This window comes from Vigna unguiculata, chromosome 3 (genome assembly GCF_037176805.1).
Source record: "Vigna unguiculata cultivar grain cowpea cultivar isolate G323 ecotype 2 chromosome 3, ASM3717680v1, whole genome shotgun sequence".
NCBI lineage: Eukaryota > Viridiplantae > Streptophyta > Magnoliopsida > Fabales > Fabaceae > Vigna > Vigna unguiculata.
In genome coordinates this window covers 11,659,598-11,679,073 of record NC_140794.1, presented here as the reverse complement: position 1 = coordinate 11,679,073, position 19,476 = coordinate 11,659,598, and the positions used below count along the sequence as shown (strand labels likewise).

At 29.5% G+C, this 19,476-nt stretch overlaps 2 protein-coding genes across 2 annotated transcripts; one reads left to right on the top strand and one right to left on the bottom strand.

Annotated features, from left to right (window-relative positions):
• Positions 1-4,644: 4,644 nt before the first annotated feature.
• LOC114179504 (uncharacterized) lies at positions 4,645-6,571 on the top strand. The gene is made up of 4 exons (XM_028065862.2): positions 4,645-4,814; positions 4,904-5,075; positions 5,886-6,002; positions 6,207-6,571. The coding sequence occupies exons 1-4, from the start codon at positions 4,675-4,677 to the stop codon at positions 6,336-6,338; spliced, it is 561 nt and encodes a 186-aa protein (XP_027921663.1). The 5' UTR covers positions 4,645-4,674; the 3' UTR covers positions 6,339-6,571.
• A 725-nt stretch (positions 6,572-7,296) lies between these two features.
• LOC114176506 (vacuole protein) lies at positions 7,297-11,382 on the bottom strand. Its single transcript, XM_028061569.2, has 6 exons — positions 11,079-11,382; positions 10,906-11,001; positions 10,757-10,797; positions 9,809-9,926; positions 8,475-8,555; positions 7,297-7,635 (listed from the first exon to the last, which is right to left on the bottom strand). Exons 1-6 carry the CDS (start codon positions 11,247-11,249, stop codon positions 7,579-7,581), a joined length of 564 nt encoding a protein of 187 aa, XP_027917370.1. The 5' UTR covers positions 11,250-11,382; the 3' UTR covers positions 7,297-7,578.
• Positions 11,383-19,476: the final 8,094 nt, after the last annotated feature.

Genomic DNA, 19,476 nt, shown 5'->3' with positions numbered 1-19,476 from the left:
GATCCACCTACACATAGAAAAAAAATGAAAAATTAGATATGATATAATAATTGAAATTGAAAATTTTAATTACTAGAATATAATGTACCTTCTTCATCAGATTCATTTTCACTCATGAGAACATCTTTTCCTTTTAATTTTTTAACACCTACAAACACCAAATGTAGAATATTAGATGAGAATTCACAAAAAATACTAACAAAAAATATTAATAAATTTGAGTAACTTACCTAGATGGTTTGAGTTCCATATCCAACTTCTTGTACACATCAAAGCCTCTATAGTAATATGATGAAGTCGACTACGGTGAGAAGTTAATATCTGACCACCAGTACTAAAAGCAGATTCAGAAGCTACAGTTGTTATTGGAATAGCTAAAACATCCCTTGCAATTGCTTGAAGGGTTGGAAACTTTAACCCATTTGTTTTCCACCATGATAGGATATCAAATTCTTGTGTAACCGGCAAATTATCTTCTTCCAAGTAATAATCCAACTCTGTTTTCATAACTGTAGTTCTAGATTTTTTCTTTTTTGCCATAAACTCTAAAAATTCATTCGCATCATTATCAACATCCTTTCCCAACTCTAATGATGTAGCTCTATAAGAAGAAGTTTCATTCTTTTTTGATTGATATTCCAAAACCAAATCATAGCACATTTGACGAATCCTACTAAGTTTCAGATCAAAATCATTACCATACAATTTATAAAAATAATATTCTAACATGTCCATCTTGTACCTTGGATCTAAAACTGAAGCAATTGCCAATATATCATGAATAACACTCCAGTAACTTTCAAATTTCTTTAACATTTGTATTGCCATATTTTGAATGGTTATCTCAGGAGATTTAACCCAATCATTTATTGCAATCTTGATCTCACAAATCTTTAGGTAAAAGATGTTGGCAGTTGGGTATTTGGAGCCAGAAATGATTTATGTGATGTCATTAAATAATTTTAGCCTTCGACAAACATCCTTTGCAAATTCCCACTGCATATTAGTTGGCAAAGAAGTGTATTGAGCTTCACGTTGCTTTAACCTAAAAAACACATCCTTATAACATATGGCAATATCAAGCATCTTGTAAGTAGAATTCCATCTAGTTGGGCAATCCAAACTTAACTTTTTAGTGAAAGAAATTCGCAATTGTCTAGCTGTTTCCTCAAATTTTTCCATTCTTTTAGGAGTTGCTGTCCAATATGCTACACTTTCTCGAATTTTTTCCACCCCTTCTTTTAGGACGGCTAACCCTTCTTTCACAATCAAATTAAGGATATGTGCTGAACAACGCATATGAAGCAAAGACCCTTTCTTAATGAGTGTGTCCAACTTCAACTTATCCTTAATTTTTTCAATCATGCTATCATTTGTGCTGCAGTTGTCTAAAGTGATAGTAGACAATTTTGTATCAATATTCCAATCGAACAAACAATCAACTAATACATTGCAAAGTCGATCAGCTGTGTGAGGTGCGGGAACATAAATGAACCTATAAATTAAGCAATATTTTGTAAGACATATAATCTTTCTAGAGGTGCATAAAAAAAATTACTGGAAAATTTATAAATTAAAAAAGGTGTACCTTAAAATTATATTTTGCAATGTCCAATTGTCATCAATATAGTGAGCTGTGATAGACATATACCCTTTCTTTTGATTGCTTGCAGTCCACATATCCGATGTAATTGCTATTCTTCCTTTATTTGTATCTATCAACTTCATAACAACTTGTTTTTCATGTTCATAGATGCCGAGTATCTCTTTCTTTATCGTATTTCGTGAAGGAAGTTGAAATAATGGTTGAATTGTTGTCACGAATCTAATAAAACCAATATGGTCCACTATTGACAATGGATATTCATGCAATATAATCATTGTTGCAAGTTCCCTCTTGGCATTTTCTTCATTATAAGCTCCACAAGCCAATTCCTTTTTGCCACTTGAAATCTTAGAAAAAAGTGTTTTTTGTCCCCCTTTTCCTTTTGCTAAAGCCTTCTTTTGAATACATATGTTTGTATGATGGTGCAAGTTCTTTGTTCCATTCTTTGTTTCTCCACCAAGCAGTTTCTTGCAATAGTTACATTTAGCTTTGTATTTTCCATCAACTTTTATCTTTTCAAAGTGTTCCCACACAACACTTTTCAATTTCCCTTTCTCAGGCTCTACTTGTGTTGTTGAATGTATTTCATCATGAACTTCTGAAGGTGTTTGCGTAGATGGATTCAATGGAGATTGACTGTCATTATTGGAACTTTGAAAGGGAGTTGGTTGTTGTGAACACTGTGGTGGACTTGGTACCTGCAAATTTTGATCTCCTGTGCTCATTTTCTCTAGAAACTAACATACGTAACAAAAAAAAATCAAACAAAGTAAAAAGGTTAATTTCTTTTTTAACAAAATATAAAAGGAAAACCAATAATCAAGTTTAAAAATATTTCAAATATTTTTTATACTATTAAAAATTTATATTATACCACTTAAACGAAATAGCACAAATAACAAAATTAAATTAATAATAATTCAAATTTAAACATAGATTCTTCATCTTTTGATCTTGAATTAAATTAAGGATTTATGCAATTGAGCACTTAAAATTGAGAATTAAACATTATCATGAAACAAAAAATAAATAATAAATAAAATTATCATAAAGGAGTAAAGATAATTAAATGTGTGACCCAAATTTGAGAATATCCATTTGAACATAACATAACGGAAAAAAAAATGTATAATTAAGATTATGATAAAAGGCTGCTTAAACCTTAAAGAACAAGCCAAACAATTAAAAGAGAGTAAAAAAGTGTATAACCAAAGTAACAAAAAGAAGAGCTACAAAATAAGAGTCAAACATTTTCATGAAAATAAATAAATAAATAAAGATAATCAAATGTGTAACCTAAAAATTATTTCATAGAATGAAATTGAGGAACACCTATTTGAACATAACCATGTACAAAGAGTAAAAATTATGTAATAAGAAGAAGAAAAATTACCTTCAAAATTAAATCTTGAAAAACAAACCAGACAATTGAGAGAGTAAACAAAGTGTATAACAAAAAACAAAGAGAATGAGAAATATGTTATATATATATATATATATATATATATATATATATATTATATTATATTATATTATATATTATATTACTATGTGTATATATATATTATATGTGTGGATATCTTATGTTTATATATATATATATATATAATTATTTATATATATTATATTATATTATATATTATATTATTATTACTATGTATATATATTATATGTGTGGATATCTTATGTTTATATATATATATATATATATATATATTTATAGATATATATTTATTTTAAGTATATATTATATTATATTATATAATAATATAAATATAATAATATATATTATATTATTATGTATATATATTATATGTATATGCGTAGATATTTTATGCTTATATATATATATATATATATATATATATATATATATATATTTCTTTTAAATTTTTATAAATTTGTAATGTTATAAATTTGTTTATAAAAGATCTCACTAGTTAAATGATTAATTTGTTTTATACGTATATATTATATATATTATATTATATTATTATGTATATATATTATATGTATATTATATTATATTATATTATATTATATTATATTACATGTATATGTGTAAATATATATATATATATAAGTATATTTTATTTATATGTATATATACTATATTATATTATATTATATTATATTATATTTTATGTGTAAATATATTATTTATTTATATATATTTTTTAGATTATTTAATAAATTATAAATAGTTTAGTAATTTAAGCGGGGACGGGTATTTGGGCGGGTATATATATATCCCCATCCTTATCCTCATCTCCAGTTGAAAATTTCGGGTATTACCCATACCCATACCCATACCCAGTCAAAGCGGGGATTTCCCGTCAAAACAGGGACGAGTTCGGGTGATACCCACGGGCACGGATTTATTTGCCATCTCTAACCAGGCATTACATCACTAGTTTATTACATGTTATTATTGTGTCATTATAATTCAGGAAAAAACAAAACAACATTGCATCACTAGTTTATTACATGTTATTATTGTGTCTACCAGAGATTAAAAATAATTAATTGACTTAAGAGAAAAATTTTACCTTTTTTTTTTCTTAACAATTTATTTACTTTTCTTATTTTATTTTATGTCAAAAGTATTTTAAAATATATATAGTTATATACATTTTAAAATGTTATTATTTAAATATAATAAAAAATATGAATTAACGTATACAGAAACCCGGTAATTTATAAAACTAATTACTTTAATTCTAATTTAAGCTGGATTATATTATTATACCTTAAAAGGAAATTAATTAATTTTTGAAAATATCACATTATCATGTTATTAAAATTAAGGGGCTTCGATAGAACATTTTATTAATGTAAAAATAAATAAATAAGTAATCCAAAAAGAAAAAAAATAAAAAGTATTAAAAACAAAAGCATATTCCAGTCAAAATAATAGAAAAAAGTTCACGACATTTTGAGTGATGAAATTACACTAAAAACGAAAATGTAAAAAATAAAAATAAGGGAAAAAAAAAAAGCAACTCCATAAATAAATAAAATGTTGATAATGTGGTTTGAGTGGAAGAATATTTAAGAGCCATGAAGGCATGATCCATAGAATAGGAAGCAGAAACATGGAGGAGGTGGAGAAGGTGAAAGCAGAGGCATTGCAGATAATCGGAGTTTTTCAACTGCTTCCCAAGCTCGTCGTCTTCGATCTCGATTACACTCTTTGGCCTTTCTACTGGTTCATCTTCTTCCTGCGTCTTTATCATACTAACTTGCTTCATAAACTTTTCACTCCTTCTAAAAACCCATGTCGTTGTTTAATTTCAGTGAGTGCCGTTCGAAGCACGACACGCCGTATTTGTTTCCTCATTCTAGAGGCATTTTGCATGCGCTCAAAAGCCAGAACATTCATGCTGCAATTGCTTCCAAGTCACCAACTCCTGACATTGCAACCACGTATCTTGACAAGCTCGGCATCAGGTCAATGTTTGTCGCCGAGGTCTGTTGTTTTTCTTTGCCTTTGTTTCATGTCGCGGTTCTGCCATTACAACGACTGAAATTGAAGTGATTGTGATGTTCCTGGTGCTGTTGTTTCGGTTTTTATTGAAACAATTCAGACGGCAACAAGAAAGGATAAAATAAATTATGGAAGTATGCTGAATCATGGTTCTCTTGTTAGCAAAAATTAGTTTATGTAGTTTAGTTGGTGTTGGAAAGTTTAACCAGAAAGCTTCCACAAGTAGATAAGTTTCAATTTATAAGAGAGGATTACTTTGTTTTACTTTTTTTCATGTTTGTTGGAGAAATTATTCAAATTGAGCCTCATTGGAAGGAATTTTATTCTACCACATAGCATACAATAAAGCTTGAGCAAAATCACACTAGGTTGTTCCTGTTTCCTCAAAAGTATCACAGAAACAACATAGAGATTATCCTGAGATTGTCAAATGATAATGCAAATATCTTAAGTTCAATGAAAACAGAAAGCTCGTGTAGAATTAAAAGATAAAATTTCTTTTCATTCTGATTTTCTGTAAGAATACATTGGAAGTTAATGATTTCAGAAATGTTATCACCGAAATAACTGGCTTGTGGTAGCCAATTGATCATTCGAATCATGAAAAAATGTAGAATATATTGCAGGGCAGTAGCAAAAACTTGTGATTCTCTTAAAACCATTCAATGTTCTTGCTTTGAATTTTGCGGATGAAATCCTTGGATACCCCTTAAGCCTTCCCTCTCTTGTGTGGTAAATGTTTGTAAACCAGATTCATGTCTTGACCACATTTACTTCTTTCTCTTTGTTCAGGAAATATTTTACAGCTGGACACACAAAACAGATCATTTTCAGAAAATTCATTCAAAGACCGGGGTCCCCTATAACTCCATGCTATTCTTTGACGATGATAATAGTAACATCCAAGAGGTAACAAAGATTGCGTCTGCCAGTTTTTTTATTTCAATGAAGTTTGTTAAATTTTCTTACCAATAGTTGTTTTCACATTTTCAACTGGGTCTTTTATTTGACGGTTGGATCATACAGTGTTTTGTGTGAATTTACTATTCTTTAGTTGGAACAAGGATTATCAATTTGCTATATATGTACCATGATTTGTAGCGGTAATCGCAGATCTCAAAAATTGGAGTAACAAGTATTTTGGTGAGAAATGGGGTAAATCTTGAAGCATTTAGAAACGGCCTCGCAAAATTTTCTCAAAACGGGAATGCATCAAAGAAGAACAAGCAGAAAAGGCCCAAGTAATACTCTTAAAAGGCAGATATTCTCAACAAGGATGCTGAAATTGAATATCCTAATGAAATTTCTATCTGCATTTATTCAGAAACACATCGGTTGACGATTTCAAATATGTTACCTCTGTTACTCCCAATTCTCGATAGGAAACTGAAAGTATACTTGGAGCATTTTTAATATGAAATGTAAGTGTATGTAACTGTATATCTAGTTGAATAAAAAATTCTATGAGCAAGCAAAAATGTCTTACTTAGTCCTAAAATAAGCCTTTGATACATAAAACTAAGTCTATTTACCGAAAACTGTTTTATAAGAATTCTTAAAATGGTAAAAAAAATAGTTTATTTCCCAAAAGTCAAAATTATCTTATACATGAATTAGAAATTAGATTCAAGAAAATTTGATAATAAATAATTTCTATCTTTTAATTTATACACAAGTTTCTTCTGCTCAGTGATTCGTTGAAGTTTTGAGAAAGAAGTGTCCAAGCATGATTGCTTATATCTCTAACTCTAATCAGGTGATATCTTAACACAAAGTAAAGATGATTATCTACGAGAGTTGAAAATCTCCCATGATTTCCATGAAGATAAAAGATTGGTTTCTTTTTTTTTTTTTTCTGTTTCCCTTTTCCCTCTCTTCCAATAGCTATGGGTAAAATTTCTTAAAACAAATACAAGCATGTGTTCTTAATCTAAATCAAGGGTTTTTCTCAATAGTTTTCTCCATTCATAAGTTCAATTTTAATATTCATGTATATGAAGGAAAATTATTGTATGGAAGAGCACCTTAAGATTAGTTTCATACTTAATTAGTGAATGGATGGTCCATGACCCCAAACAGAACCAGGACAACAATGACACTGACAACGTTCAATGCAAAATTATGATATCTGATTCTGATACGGCATGAGTTAAAATACCTCCAACCAATCACAGTATCAAAATTTAACTATTACAACAGAAACTGCTCTAACAAAGTGGAGAGTTTATTATATATCGTCAGTTATAATTGGATTCAAGTCTCTATAAAAACTGAGACACAATTTTAAATACTGCTTTATATATTTACAAAGAATAGGCCAACAGCCCACCTTCAATAAGCCTATATCTAAGAACATAACTCGGTTACAAAGAATGAACAAACAATTTTGTAAGCAATACTGATAAACAGAGATTCATTGGTTTGCAGTAGATTAATCATCACTACCCATTTATATCAGCTCACCACAACTTTAAAATGCTTTAAATTAAACTCTTTCGGAAAGGAGTAGTTGTTCAAGTTCTTCCCTGCGCCGTTCCAATTCCTGAATGAATTTATAAAAACAAGTAAATACAGCAGGTTTTCTTGGTAAAAAAATAAATTTTCATAAGATCAGATAGAGATAAGAAGTTACTCAGAAATAAAAGTCTAAATCCTCTCAGTTAAGACCTAAGACTGAAAACAAGCCTAAGCTATTGATCATTGTATCCAATCTCCACTAATGATCATGGACATGAAAAGGAGAAAGCACTATTGCAATCTGACTACAATAATCTAACATGTGCAAAGATGGAAACCTTCCCATGAATTATATTTGAAGAGTTTTGAGTACGTATTTTCTTAATCTATATGAAAAATATTTAAACTTTACACAGTATTTTCAAATCATATAGTCACTATTCAGGGTAACGGAAGCTGCCAACAGCGTATTCATATTTTGATATGTTTAATCCATCTTAGATTTGTATAGCACGTCAGTATGTCAGTTTTCCCAGTCATGAAAAGCATGTCATCAAGATAAAGCATCAGGTCAAAATCAGAACTTCATCACTCTCTTCATTGACTACTATTTAAGGTTTTTTCATATAGATTAAGAAAAACAATAAATATGACACTTTCTAAATTTTTTTTTGAAATAATCTCACTCTCTTAATAGATGCATAACTTAACTTTGATGATAGAGAGACAATTACTTTGAGGACAAGTATAAGGTGGAAAAATCAATGTTTCATTAAAAGGTGAAAACATCAGTCAATTTGAAACTGCTTTAACTGCCTAAAATGACAACCATTGTAGGACGGACAGAGTGTGTTATCGTAACTATGTAACCACATAATATATATCAATCAGATTAAATCATAACATCTGAAAATAGCAGCATACCTCGAGATCCTTGGCTGCTTGCTCTCTTGTAATCTCCTGGTTCTGGCGGGCACGTTTAAGAAAACCAATGCACATGACACCCTTCATTGAGAAGAGAAATAAAACAAAAAAATTGATATTAAGATTTATGAAAAATAAATTTTGATAAGATCAGACGGCGATAAAAAATTATGGATCAAAATAAGTCTAAAACCTCTGTTGAGACGTAAGATTGAAAAACAAGCCAAAGTCATTCATCTTTGTATCAATTCCACCAATGATCATGGACATGAAAAGAAAAAATACCTATTGCAGTATGACTATAACGATCTAACATGCAAACCTCCCATGAATTTATATGTCTGAAATTTTGAGTAGGTACGGTACTTTACACAATATTTTCAAATCATATAGTCTTACGGAATTTGAAAATGCCAACGGCTTATTCAGATTGTGATAATATTCATCCATCTTACATCTCTACAGTAAGATAGTATGCAGGTTTCCCAATTATGCAAAGCATGCCATCATTGAAGAGAGAAGAAATTAACCTAATGAAAGCTAAAAAAGAATGCCAATTTTGTCTATCAATTTCCATTTCCAAGGAGAAAAGATTTATTATGGTTCATTGAGGAAAATCATAGTAAAGAGTAGGAACTGAAATAAAATACCTAGTCTACTTGGCAACAGAACACTACATGCAAGCTCAAGATATCTGACAATAAAAAGTATTTAGGAAAAAATAGAACAGAAAGAAAATGAAATGTTTAACTCGTATGACTTCACTCTGATAAAACTGTATAGACTACCCAATACTTTTCCAAGTCAACTGAAGAATTACAAATTTTTAAGTTAACATACATAAAAGTGAAAAAAATAATCGTGTACTAGCTTTGACAAATGTTAAAGTTATGGTTCATATATTTCATGAATCCAACCATTCTCATGAAGATTAAGATTCATGAAGACCTAGAAGTATTTTAGGTTGTTTTGTGTTGATTAGGACATTAATGTAAATATTTGGTTGTGTTTGTAAAAAGTCTGAAATTATAGTATGAGCTTAGTTGATGTGGTTGAACAACTAGATGTAATTCTTAGTATAGAAAGAACTGGTATAAAAATTTGTTGTCTTGATCTTTCACACTCTCTTCGAGTGTTCATTGAGTCGGGTTACTTGATGACCCAACTCGACCCAATCCAACTCAATTAGATTAGGTTGAGTTTCATTTATGATTGAGTAATAAACAAATTATATGACTAAATAACTATAACCATACTTTTTTATGCATAACATTAAATTGAAGTAATAAACAAATTATATGACTAAATAGATGGTTTCTCTTCAACGATCTTACTGAAACAACATAAATAACGCCACAGCCAAGTAGCAAATAACTTGCTATGCTCTGAAGAAGAAAAAGGTCCCTTCGCTCCCCAATAATGTCAGGAAAAGCCCTTGTCATGACAGCAACACTGCACAAATAAAACCACTATTCAGAAACCAAGCCACAACGAAGAAAATAAAAATCACGGTAAATACTAGTAGTACCTACTTTCAAAACAGTTTACTCTATTCTAAATACTAGTTCCCAGTTAACAACAGACTACTGACATTCCCTAATGGATACTGTTCCACTCCTCCAACAAAATGCAATTAAATACCATTATTGCAGTTTATACTTTACAGCTAAACATCTATTAATAAAAATGGCTTTGCTAACCATTGACCAAGGACAAGAAACAAAAACAATATTACAGAAAAAGGCACTCAGTAATCCAAAATATAAAAGTAATTCAACACGTGTTTTTTAGTATAAAAGGTATCTAACAAGGTGTACTCCTATTCTTTGACGAAACATCATTTACCTCTCTTTGGTGAAAGATAAATAGAGTAAAAACTAAAAAGTGAAAGTGCTTAGTAGAAAGAAAATGAGACGGTAAAAATTGAAACAAAAAAAGTATGGAACTCACCAATTATTTTCACTTTATGTATCAATTATGTCTATTCACTCGTTTAACTCTTCTTCATTTCTTAGCAAACACTTTAATTTTGTTCTATTTCTTCCATACTTTCATATACCTTCCCTATTTCCATCTATGTTTTTTCTCACATACTGCTTCATTACATATCAAACAAATGCACCTAAAGATTAAGGAAATGGTCAACAGAGGCGTATTAAAAAAGTTTAACAAATTTAATGACATGGTATGAGATCACGTGACTTAATAAACACAGGTAAGTTAAATAAAAGAGTAGAGGAAACAGGCATAATAAATGTGAGTAAATCAAAAGGAACACGCACAAGATCTGCAGCATACCCCTGGCAGCCCAATATTCCAAAACCTAAAAGAAACACCGTTCAATTAGATCACAACAGAGCATGCAACGCGTAACAACACAACAGTGTTTACAACTAATCGAATAACCGCAAGAATGATGCTCAAACGGAACCTTAGAGAACTTGAGGATGAAACTCCATTCGGTCTCGGCGAGGACCACAAAAGCCGCTATGATAACAGCGTAACAGCGGAATATGCCGTCGAAAATCTGAAACGCGCAGGTGTTAGAAGGTAACGGAAAGTGAGAAGCGGAGAATGAAAATTGAGAGAGAGAAGAGGTGTTACGTCGGATGCGTGTTTGAAGGAACGGACGGCGGAGAGAACATTGACGGCGATGCAGAGAATGGCGGCGAGAGAGGTGAGGAAGCTGAAGCAGCGGCACGCTACCAAGAAAGGGTCTGGTCTGTTTGTTCTAGTGACGACGGTCTCTTCCTCTACGTCGCCGTTTCGGGACATTTTTAGTGGAACAGTGGGAGTTAGTTATCGGAGGCAATAGACAGAAGGGTGGAGTTGAAAACGGGAATGGGAATCTGTTTTTGGTTTGGTTTTTGCTTTTGCTTTTCTCTGCTTCCATATCTGGGTGCCAGTTTGCGGATTTTGATTCTTCCACCTCAAGAGGAACACGTGGCGATTCAAACATTGGGATTAACCCTCAACTACGTCTCCTAATGAAAAAAAAAAACAAGCACTATTCAAGAGTACACTTGTTAACAAATTAAAGGTTTGGGAAAAACATTGGGCTTAAGGAAGATTTCTGCTAAACATGATTTTAATTCAAGATGATTATATAAGTGTGAAGGTTTGTTTGCAATAAACAATAATTTAAGACAAGAAAAATTGAAATAACTCAATAAAATCGGCAAAAGAAAAAGAAGAGAGGAACATGAACAATCAATAAAGACTATAAAGAACAAAAGGAATTTAGGAAAGGTAGAAGGAACTTATAGAAAAAGAAAAATAGAATCTCCTAAACATAGAGAAGTTTTCATCTTCATGACAAACTCAAGGAAGAATTCACACAAAACACAAATGTTTGAATCATGTAGATGCCGAATATGTCTTTTTGAGTCATAGCTTTCATTAAGTGTTGCTTGAATCCTTCAAACAAGGTATTCATATGTTCAATTTTGTTTCAGCATACAATTTACATCTAAAACCAATTTAAAAAAATTATTTTTAAAAAGAAAAAGGTTTTACAACCTAATTAATCAATTATGTGTTTGAATAATTGATTAAATTGTTTATAAGAAATTTAGAAACAACATGATTGATTATTTATCTTGAATTTATATAAATTGTTCCTTGTTTTTATGAATGTTATATGTAGTTATAAACAACTGTCTAAATGTTAGAATTTTTTATTTTTATATCATGTTTTAGGAATTATATGCATTCAAAAAATATAACAAATAAAATTAAAGAAAGTTGAAAAAAAAGTAAAAATATCAATAATGTACGTTGCAGATATGAAAAACACCGAAAAGGCACAAGGTATTCATATATTCTATTTTGTTTCAACATACAATTTACATCTAAAACCAATTTAAGAAAAATGCTTTTAAAAAGAAAAAGGTTTTACAACCTTATCAATCAATTATGTGTCTGAATAATTGATTAAATTCTTCATAAGAAATTTAGAACAAAGTGATTGATTATTTATTTTGAAGTTATATAAAATGTTTCTTGTTTTGATGAATGTTATATCTAGTTATAAACAAATATCCAAATTTTAGATTTTTTTTTCTTTTTATATCATGTTTCATGAATTATATGCATTCAAAAAGTGTAACAAATAAAAATAAGGGAACTTGAAAAATAAATAAAAACATCAATAAATAATGAATTACATGGTATAAGAAACACTGAAAAGGCACAAGATATTCATATATTCTATTTTGTTTCAACATACAATTTACATCTAAAACCAATTTAAGAAAATTATTTTTAGAAAGAAAAAGGGTTTACAACCTAATTAATCAATTATGTGTTTGAATAATTGATTAAATTGTTCATAAGAAATTTAGAACAACATGATTGATCATTTATCTTGAACTTATATACAATATTTCTTGTTTTTATGAATATTATATCTAGTTATAAACAAAGGTCCAAATGTTAGATTTTTTTTTCTTTTTATATCATGTTTTATGAATTATATGCATTCAAAAAAATGTAACAAATAAAAATTAAGGAACTTGAAAAATAATTAAAATCATCAATAAAAAATAAATTACATTGCAGATATAAAAAACACTGAAAAGGCACAAGGTATTCGTATGTTCTATTTTGTTTCAACATACAATTTATATTTAAAACCAATTTCAGAAAATTGTTTTTAAAAAAGAAAAAGGTTTTACAACCTAATTAATCAATTATGTCTTTGAAAAATTGATTAAATTGTTCATAAGAAATTTAGAACAACATGATTGATTATTTATCTTCAACTTATATACAATGTTTCTTGTTTTTATGAATGTTATATTTAGTTATAAACAAATGTCCAAATGTTAGAATTCTTTTTCTTTTTATATCATGTTTTATGAATTATATGCATTCAAAAAATGTAACAAATAAAATTAAGGGAACTTGAAAAATAAGTAAAATCATCAATAAATAATGAATTACTTTACAGGTATAAAAAACACTGAAAAGGCACAAGGTATTCATTATTCTATTTTGTTTCAACATACAATTTATATCTAAAATCAATTTAAGAAAATTGTTTTTAAAAAGAAAAAGGTTTTACAACCTAATTAATCAATTATGTGTTTGAATAATTGATTAATTTGTACATAAGAAATTTAGAACAACGTGATTGATTTTGTATCTTGAACTTATATAAATTTTTCTTTTTTTATGAATGTTATATCTAGTTATAAACAAATGACCAAATGTTAGAATTTTTTTTTATATCATGTTTTATGAATTATATGCATTAAAAAAATGTAACAAATAAAATTAAGGGAACTTGAAAAATAAGTAAAAAAACCAATAAATAATGAATTACATTGCAGGTATAAAAAACACTGAAAAGGCACAAGGTATTCAAATGTTTTATTTGTTTCAACATAAAATTTACATCTAAAACCAATTTAAGAAAATTGTTTTTAAAAAGAAAAGGGTTTTACAACCTAATTAATCAATTATGTGTTTGAATAATTGATTAAATTGTACATAAGAAATTTAGAACAACATGATTGATTATTTATCTTGAACTTATATAAAATTTTTCATGTTTATGAAAGTTATATCTAGTTATAAAAAAATGTCCAAATGTTAGAATTTTTTTCTTTTTATATCATGTTTTATGAATTATATGCATTCAAACAATGTAACAAATAAAATTAAGGAAACTTGAAAAATAAGTAAATAATCAACAAAAATTGAATTACATTGCAGGTATAAAAAACACTGAAAAGGCACAAGGTATTCATATGTTCTATTTTGTTTCAACATACAGTTTACATCTAAAACCAATTTAAGATTTTTTTTTAAAAAAGAAAAAGGTTTATTAATCTAATTAATCAATTATGTGTTTGAATAATTGATTATTTATCTTGAACTTATATACAATGTTTTTTTTATGAATGTTATGTCTAGTTATAAACAAATGTTCAAATGTTAGAATTTTTTTCTTTTTATATCATGTTTTATGAATTATATGTCCTCCAAAAATGTAACAAATAAAATTAAGAGAACTTGAAAAATAAGTAAAAACATGAATAAATAATGAATTACATTGTAGGTGTAAAAAATACTGAAAAGGAACTTTTAGTATTGTTATATAGTATAAAGGAAGTAAAATTGCTAAGAATTAGTAGATTTTTGCAAAACTCTCACAAAGTACTAGTGGTTCCAGAACTATCGATAAATAGCAATGGTTCTAAAAGTATTAGTAAATACTAGGAGTTCCAAAACTATCGGTAAATAACAGGGATTTTAAAACTATTAGTAAATCCCAAGGGTTCTTAAACCATCAATAAATACCAAGGGTTCCAAACTGTTGATAAATACCAGGAGTTTCAAACCATCCATAAATACTAGGGGTTTCAAACCGCCGGTAAATACAAGGGCCTCCAAACCGTCGGTAAGTACTGCTTTACTAGGGATTAGTTAAAATCACCGATAATATATTAACGATGCTAGTTTTTATAGGAAAAAGTAAACTACGGATAACTCCTTTAACAGGAGTTAGAACCTCGAAAACACATGAAATAACTCCCGATAAAAATATATTTTCTTGTAGTGAGAACACTAATTTAAATTTTCATAATATAATTTTGAGCATGAAATAAATTATACTGTAAAGAGAAATATTTATTTTGTATACTTATAAGTTTTCAAGGTACTAATTATCAATTCCGATAATAAATAATATGTATTAATATCGCAATTAAAAGAAGTTATTAGTTGTTATAGAGTGTTGACTTCCCGGTTAGCACGGCAAGTTGCGTTACCAAGACCGTAAATCATAGTAATGAGTAATAAATCAATGAGTTGAATTATTTAGAGAAAAGGGTTTTATTTTTCTTTTTGTAAAAAAAAATCTTATAGAGATAAGTTATGGTAATTGATATAATATTAAATATATCACTTAATTAAGTTTTAACTCTTAATATCTTTAATTAGCTTGTTAGATTAAATATAATTTATCAATTAAGTATTTAAAAAGAATTATATGTTTTCAATTAAATATATGTTGCCTAATATTTTTTGTTAATTAACTGACATGACTTAAAACAATAAGATTCTTTAGAGACCGTTTGAATGTATCATTTGTATTAAAATCAGGGCTCTATCACTAGTTAGAGCCTTAGATCTATTCCTAACATCTAAAAGTAGGAAAAGAGTTAGTTGGACCACAACTTGGAACCAATTTCCACTTATTTCCAAGTCAATGAAATAAGACGAATGATCAGTTCATCCAACAACAAGCACAAACTAGGTTTAGTGCTTGAGGTTTCCCTTTGCAATGGGTTTGCTTTATGTCTTGAGCATCAATTCTACCGCTCAACTGCATCAGTTACAATTTGCCCAAAATTTAATAATTTTAATCCAATTTATCTGTTTTTCACTTTAACTTTGTATGAATGCTTAAAACTGCAAAACAAACTAAATATTGTTTAATTAAATAGAATCTAAACAAATTTAAAACAAGATAAGTGCCAACATTATCTTAAAATTCACTTAATTTGGGTGCTTATCATTGACCTTCGGCCAACCTTCGACAAGGACGACTCGGGGTGGAGCCAATCGACCTTTGACCGGGGCCGTCTCCGTCGACCTTCCATCAAAGCCAGCTCGGCTAACCTTCGATGGGGACACATTGTCGACTTTCAACCAAGGTTGACTCAGTCTACATTTGGTTGGAGTGGCATTAGCCAACCTTTAACGTAGGACGAGTCGGGGCAACCCTCAATCGTGGAGGAGTCAGGCCAATCTTCGACCAAGGTAAACTTGGCCGACTATTGGCCTCAATTGAGTTGGCCTCGATCGACGCTGATTGAACTTCGACCAAGGCCAATACAAGGCTACCTTCGATCATGACTAACTCAAGTTGACCTTCCCCAGAGACTGACTCCACCAGAGCTTACTCGGACCGAGTTTCGATCGAGACTCATTAGCGTTGATTTTTTATTGGAATTGATTAGATCGATCTTTGGTCGAGACCGACTCAAAATGATCTTTGGTTGGGACCTACATAGGGCAACCTTCAACTGTGGCTGACTCAACTGATCTTTGTTCGGGATCGACTCGTTTCGACCTTCAGCTTAGTTTCAATAGTCTTAACTCAATTTAGACACACCTAAATTTTGGATTTTTAAAATACAAAATTTGATCCAAGCTAAATCTAATTCAAATCTAGTTAAGTGGATTAGGATTTGGATTTTCAAAATCCAGAAAAAGATCCAATCCAAATATGATTAAGTGAATTGGATTTAAAGTTAAAAAATATGAATTTGGATTTAGGATAAATTCATTTAAATAGATTTAAAACATGAATTTATACTATAATAAAAAATTTGGATACTGTCCATATATTGTCGTGAGCATGACCACTCGTTATCCAATAATGAAAACAATAAAAAATGTGTCATTACATTAATCCAATATCATTTTTTTTATTAACTACAAAATTTCACATTTCTTTACATTTGAAGATGAACGCAAAACCACGAGAATATAACAGTCATGTTACCAAGACAACAACCACGTTATAACGATCACATCATTCGAAAAAATTAAACCTCATTGACTTAATTAATTGAAAAGTATAAATATTTTTGAGTACTAAGTACATGATAAGATTTAATAAGAAATATCTAAATTTATAAGAGAATTAAAATTTAATTATATCCAAATTTATGAGAAATTTAAATAATAATCAATTTAAAAATTATATAATTTTATGAAAATAAAGATATTGAAAAGAAGCGAGGGTCTAATTTACACGTATGTGAGTTATTTTAAATATATATTAAATAAGAATTCATGATATCACAAACTATTAATGGGAGATGACGTAGATGATAAAATAACAAAATTTGAGTGTATGGTTTAGAAGGTGAGTAAGAAGAAGAGAGAGAGAGATACTGGTTGTGTATAAAAGGGAAGTGAGTTGTAGCGTTGAGAACATAGAGATAGACAGAGCAGAAGAAGTAATTGAAAATGAAGTTAGAAATGAGGAAGATGGTTTTGATTATTGTGATTGGTATTTGGTTGTCAAGTATGGAGACAACATTATCAGCACGACATCTTCTGCAGCTTCCGCGACCATGTAACTGCCCTCAAATATTCCCTTTCCGATGTCCACCTCCACCTCCGCCATCATGGGCCGTTCTCCCAGGTCCAGGATCATCACCACCTCCTTATTCTTGCTGCTGCAATGTCTCTCCACCTTTTCCAGTAACCACAACTACCCCTTGACCCTCTCTACCTATTCACTTCCATCATATCATAATAATCAATAATATCAATACCTTACCTTTCTTATACCTTTTCTCTCCACTTTACTTATATGTGTTTATTCATCAACAATTATAGATAATTTCACAAAATTAAAACTATAAATATGTCCAAATCAATATGTAGTTTTCCAAAATTCATATCTAACTCTTTTGAACCGCTTTTTGACTAATTTTAAATTAATATAAGAATATTAATAAAAATTCAATCATGTATAAGTAATTATAGAAAAATAATTTTACTAATTACAAGTCCATATTTACTAATGTTAAAAGCTTGTAAAGTAGATTTCATGAAGAAAGATTTAGTGTACATCCTCCCAACGAGAGGTATTTCTTAGTTTTAACTATTTTATGTTTATGCAGTGATAAATTGGCATTATTGGTGTCTTTCTCTACCTTTCAACAAGTTTATTGAATCAATCGTAGCACAAAAACAAGTGTCATAAACACATACTTGTTCAACATCTCAAGCAATTCTAATGTATAATAGCTTGCAATAAAACTTTCTATAAAATAGAATCTGACGAAATCTATGACAGATAATGATAATTAAATGACAATAAATAATTGAAATTGAACTTCATCCATCTTCTCCAACTGCACTTCTAGGTTATCCAATGTTATTGAAAGTGCATGGTTCATTCTAAATTGTTTTCTCACACACACATATTTTGTTTATTTACTTTAAAACATTTTGTTTTATATTTGTCTTATCATATATCAAATTATACAAATAATACATGATTTTTTTGTTAGCGGACCATTTTCTTCCTCTTTTAGTAGGCCTTATACATATATTTGTATTTTGTTTATAGCTTGTATATTTAAAAAAAAAAATAGTTGTTTTAGTGTGAATAAATGTGAGTTTTATGATTTTGGGCATGATGACATTGTTCTGGCAATGGTAGAGGAAGGGTGTGAGAATTGAGTTGAGGATCTATTTTTTAGCGAGTTTAGAAAGTGACAACGATACCTATGACTTTAAAGTTGTGGAGATGGCCCAGACCTGGACTCGAGGTGAGTTTCATGGACAGGCTTAGAAACCAAGCCTTAGTCAGAGATCTATAAATTTTTTTCACAAAAATTCTCAATAAAAATTCTAAGCAAAACATATTTTAATTGTGAAAACAAGTTTATCAAAGTGTGTGAACAAATTAAAAAACCTAAAGACCAAAGGAAGGTCAACTAAGTGGTAAAAGAAATACACCTAGATATCACGGTGACCTAAAACAAAAAGTTAAACATACAAATCACACACATAACCTGGACATTTAAAATATAAAGACAAAAAACATAACATTTGAAAACATAAAGACTGAAAACATAAACTAGACAAAAATTAACTCCTAAGTGAAGAAGTAAATGGCCTTTGGAACCCCTTGAACCTCACACTACACGATTAAAACTATTACAAATCATGCCAAGGATAAGATTGCTCTAAAGCATTTTCCCACCTAAGCCAAATGAAAGGGAAAAACTGAAATAAAAAAAATTACAACATAAAAGTCGTGACATCAAAACAAAAGCAATAAAAGAGAATGAACTATGCTTGACTGGATTCCTCTTTTGGATATGATCTCTCTCTTGGTCCAGCCTCCAAAGTATACCCTCAAGTGTTTGCACTCCTACTTTAAAGTCCAGCTCACTCCTCAAAAGTCCTCACGATAGCCACTCAATTGTTTTCCTCACCACAGCTACACCTTTAAGAAAGGTTA

Bases quoted from the DNA above. Each gene is read 5' to 3' on its own strand.
- LOC114179504 (XM_028065862.2), top strand. From the start codon at position 4,675: ATGATCCATAGAATAGGAAGCAGAAACATGGAGGAGGTGGAGAAGGTG. The intron at 5,076-5,885 runs GTCTGTTGTTTT...CTCTTTGTTCAG, and splicing joins GGTCAATGTTTGTCGCCGAG to GAAATATTTTACAGCTGGAC. The intron at 6,003-6,206 runs GTAACAAAGATT...CGGTAATCGCAG, and splicing joins ATAATAGTAACATCCAAGAG to ATCTCAAAAATTGGAGTAAC.
- LOC114176506 (XM_028061569.2), bottom strand. From the start codon at position 11,249: ATGTCCCGAAACGGCGACGTAGAGGAAGAGACCGTCGTCACTAGAACA. The intron at 10,798-10,905 runs GTTCCGTTTGAG...TGTTTCTTTTAG, and splicing joins TCATCCTCAAGTTCTCTAAG to GTTTTGGAATATTGGGCTGC. The intron at 8,556-9,808 runs GTAAGATCGTTG...TTCTCAATGAAG, and splicing joins GCGTTATTTATGTTGTTTCA to GGTGTCATGTGCATTGGTTT.